Genomic DNA, 4,090 nt, shown 5'->3' on the forward strand with positions numbered 1-4,090 from the left:
CAAACTCTTCATGCAGCTCTTCACCTTCACCCTTTACCACCCCGTCGGCACCTGCAGCATGGGCCAGCAGCAGCAGCAGCAGCAGCAGCAGCAGCAGCAGCAGGGGCGCCCCACCACAGCCAACCCCACCGCCACCACCAACCCCACCACCACTAAAACCCGCAGCAGCAACGCCAGCAGCAGCAGCAACGCCAGCAGCAGCAGCAGCAGCAGCAGCAGCAGCAGCAGCAGCAGCAGCAGCAGCAGCAAGAGCAGCAGCAGCAGCAGCAGCAGCAGCAGCAGCAGCAGCAGCTGGTCCTCGAGCGCCGTGGTGGACGGCTCGCTGCGGGTGTGCGGGGGCCTTTGCGTTTCGAATTTGATAATTGCCGACGCCTCAGTGCTGCCCCATTTGCCCTCGGGCAACACTCACCTGCCCACTCTTGCTGCAGCACACTTGGCAGCAGACACCCTCCGCAGCAGCTGGCAGCAGCAGCAGCAGCAGCAGCAGCAGCAGCAGCAGCAGCAGGAGGCTCGTGGCTAGTGGCTGGCTAGCTCGCTAGATAGCTCGCTCGCTGGCTAAGTAGCTAGCTGCCTAGAGGGATAACTAGCTAGCTAGCCAGCTAGCTAGCTGGGTGGGGCGACGCGCATGCCGCCGTTGCTGCTGCTGCTGCTGCTGCTGCTGCTTGTGAGGCGGCAGAGAAGCTGCAGCAAGCCAGACCCAAACTAGCTAGCTAGCTAGCTAGCTAGCTAGCTAGCTAGCTATTGCATGCCTTTCGCTAGCTGCAGCAGCTAGCGACTGGGATGGCTAGAGGGTGATGCGCAGCAAAAAAAAGAATAAAAAAAATAATAAAATCGAAATAAATAAAAATGAAATAAGTAAAAACTAAAATAGAAAATAAAAAATAAATGAAGGCCCGAAGCAGCAAAACTGGAAAAAGAAAACAAATGAAAAGCTGCTGCTGCTTTTTTCTCTTTGATTTTCTCTGCAGCCAAAATAAACCAAAGACCCCTTTGGCCTCCAAACCCTAAACCCTAAACCCTAAACCATAAACCCTAAACCCTTAACTAGGGTTTAGCGTTTGGCGCTGTGGTGCCGAGAAGAAGTGCTGAAGGCATTTGGGGGAATGAAAGAGAAACTTGAAAATTCAATTTTTGAATTTTACTTTACTTCAGAAGTTAGTTGAAAGAGTTTTTAATTCTGGTGCAGAATTAAATAAATAAACAAAATAAAATAAATAAAATAAATAATAAAAGAAACAAAAGAAATAAAGAAATAAAAGAAATAAAAGAAATAAAGAAAAGAAAAGAAGAAAAAGAATGAACGCGTCCACCGCCTGCACAGGCACCTTGGGGTGTACGTACACCTCAACGCAGCGAACTCGCAAAGGAAGTCTGGAGTTGAAAAGCATCTTTTTGTTCTTTTTTTAATTAAAATGCCAAAAATAAGCAAAATAAAGGAAATAAACGCGAGCGGAGCAGCAGAACGGCGTGAACAAAGGTCTAATCGGCCCCCCGCTGCTGCTGCTGCTGCTGCTGCTGCTGCTGCTGCATCTCGCGGGCGCTGTGGTGTCCGTACAGCTCTCCGCAGTGCCAGAGCTTCCAAGTGCGGTCGAAGCCAACGCTCGCCACCACATCCCCCCCGCCCCCAGTTCCGCTGCCGCTGCTGCTGCTGCTGCTGCTGCTGCTGCTGCTGCTGCTGCTGCTGCTGCTGCTGAGGACGTCGAGGCCCATCACGCGGCCGTCGTGGCCCGAAAGACTCTTCTGCAAAGAGAAGTCCAAACAGCTCCAGACTTTGACGAGGCCGTCGAAGCCTGCGGTGTACATACACCTGCCGGTCTCGGGCTCGAAGAGGCACTCCTTGACCATCTTGGTGTGCGCGGGGATCGTCAGCAGCGGCTGCGCTGCTGCTGCTGCTGCTGCTGCTGCTGCTGCTGCTGCGGGGGGGGGCCTGCGGAGGTCCCAGAGCTTGACGGAGTTGTCCTCTGCTGCGGTGGCGAGCCAGTTGCTGCAGACGGGGTGTACAGACACCGCAAGGCTTTGCTGCACGTGAGCCCCCAAGTCCAAAACTCCTCTGCCACTTCTTAAATCCCAAACTTTCACAAATCCTCCCAAGTCCGAAGACACTGCCAGCGACCCGTCGGGGTGGAAGCACAGCCCGTACACCCCGCTGCTGTGGCCCTCCTGCAGCAGCAGCAGCAGCAGCAGCAGCAGCAGCAGCAGCAGCAGCGGCAGCAGCGGGGCTTAAAGTGGCAGGTTGGGTGGGGGTGCTGATTAATTGAATGGATTTGTTTTGTTTGGTTTATTTTACTCTGTTTTATTTTAATTCGTTTGATTTAATTTAATGCATTTAATTTAATTTAATTTAATTTAATTTAATATAATCGAAAGAAGCAAGAGAAGGCGAACGCATGGGGAAAGCAGCAAAAGGAGAAAATACAAAAAGAAGTGAAATAAAAACAAAATAAAATTAAATAAAATCAATTAAATTAAAATTAAATAAATAAATTGAATTAAAATCAAATAATGAACTAATAAAACAAATATAAAATTAAAAATTCTATTTAATTTCAAAAACTTTTTGGAATTAAATTAAATCCACTTCTTCCACAAATTCAAATTCGCGCTTTTCGCCAACTAAATAACTAAACAATCCATCACTTTATTTATTCATTCAATTTAATTTAATTATTAATTAAAATTTATTTATTTATTTATTTTATTTATTTATTTATTTATTTTACCTGCAGCAAAATCTCCTGCTGCGTCTCCAAGTCCCACAGCCGCCAAGTCTCGTCGTGGGAAGTGGAGCCCAAGGCGCGGCCTATAAATAAATAAATAAATAAATAAATAAATAAATAAATAAATAAATAAATAAATAAATAAATAAATAAATAAATAAATAAATAAATAAATAAATAAAGTAATTAATTAATTAATTAATTAATTAGTTTTAAATTATAAATAAATAGAGCTGAGCGGCAGAAAAAGAAAAATGCAAAAAGGCCAAAAAGTCGCAAGATAAAAATAAAGCAAAGCCTAATAAATAATAAATCATTATTTATTAATAATTATTAATAAATAATAAATAATAAATAATAAATAATAAATAATAGAGAATAATTAAATAATAAAAAATAATAAATTAATAATATATTGATAAATAAATAAGAATGAATGACTAACTAATTGATTGGTAAAAAAGAATTCAGGGAGCAGCAGCAGCAGCAGCAGCTCCTGCAACTCGCTGCTGCAGTTGTTGGAGGATATTTAAAATTTTGTTTTGACTTCATTCTCAATTTTAATTATTTTGTTTTAGTTTTTTAATTTCTTCTTATTTCTTTTATTTATTTTTATTTATTTTTATTTCTCTCGTTTGTTTTATTTGTTTTATTTCTATATTTCATATATATTTGCTGCTGCTGCTGCTAGCTGCTGCTAGTTGCTGCTGCTGATTTATTATTTTTCCTCAAGGACCTATGAATCCTCTCTTCTTCTTCTTCTTCTGCTGCTGCTGCTGCTGCTGCTGCTGCTGCTGTGGCAGTTACCTGTGGGGTGGAAGACGACTTTGTTGACTCGGTCTTCGTGGCCCTTGAGGCTGCCGACCAGCAGCTGCTGCTGCAGCAGCTGCTGCTGCTGCAGCAGCTGCTGCTGCTGCGAAGCAGCAGCAAGTCCCTTAACTTCTTCCTTCGCCAGTTTCCCCAAATCGTACAGAGCGATTGTCGCGTCTGCTGCACCGCTAGCGAGCAGCAGACTCTGAGCAGCAGCAGCAGCAGCAGCAGCAATAATTTCACAGGAATTGGCTTCTCTTCTGTTTGCGTTTAATTTGCTTCTTTCCCTCTCACTCAACAGAAGATTTAATTAATTTGCGGAAAAGATCCTTAAAGCCCCGAAAGTAAAACAAACGGATTAACAAACAAACAAACAAGCAGCAGCAGCAGCAGCAGCAGCAGCAGCAGCAGAAGAAGAAGAAGAAGAGAGGATTCATAGGTCCTTGAGGAAAAATAATAAATCAGCAGCAGCAACTAGCAGCAGCTAGCAGCAGCAGCAGCAAATATATATGAAATATAGAAATAAAACAAATAAAACAAACGAGAGAAATAAAAATAAATAA

The 4,090-nt window shown here is 43.6% G+C and overlaps 2 protein-coding genes across 2 annotated transcripts in view; one reads left to right on the plus strand and one right to left on the minus strand.

Moving 5' to 3' along the window:
- Window positions 1–10: 10 nt before the first annotated feature.
- ETH_00031410 (uncharacterized protein) lies at window positions 11–520 on the plus strand (the record flags this gene model as incomplete). Its single annotated transcript, XM_013378281.1, has 1 exon — window positions 11–520. One exon carries the CDS (start codon window positions 11–13, stop codon window positions 518–520), a length of 510 nt encoding a protein of 169 aa, XP_013233735.1.
- A 959-nt stretch (window positions 521–1,479) lies between these two features.
- Window positions 1,480–4,090, minus strand: part of ETH_00031415 (U4/U6 small nuclear ribonucleoprotein, putative) — a gene marked incomplete at both ends in the record, with an annotated part of 4,355 nt that continues 1,744 nt past the window's right edge. The window contains 3 exons of the mRNA XM_013378282.1: window positions 1,480–2,160; window positions 2,721–2,800; window positions 3,525–3,732. Coding sequence (XP_013233736.1) covers window positions 1,480–2,160; window positions 2,721–2,800; window positions 3,525–3,732 — 969 coding nt within the window. The remainder of the gene's footprint in view (window positions 2,161–2,720; window positions 2,801–3,524; window positions 3,733–4,090) is intronic.

This window comes from Eimeria tenella, genomic scaffold (genome assembly GCF_000499545.2).
Source record: "Eimeria tenella Houghton genomic scaffold, Eth_scaff8, whole genome shotgun sequence".
Classification (NCBI taxonomy): Eukaryota; Apicomplexa; class Conoidasida; order Eucoccidiorida; family Eimeriidae; genus Eimeria; species Eimeria tenella.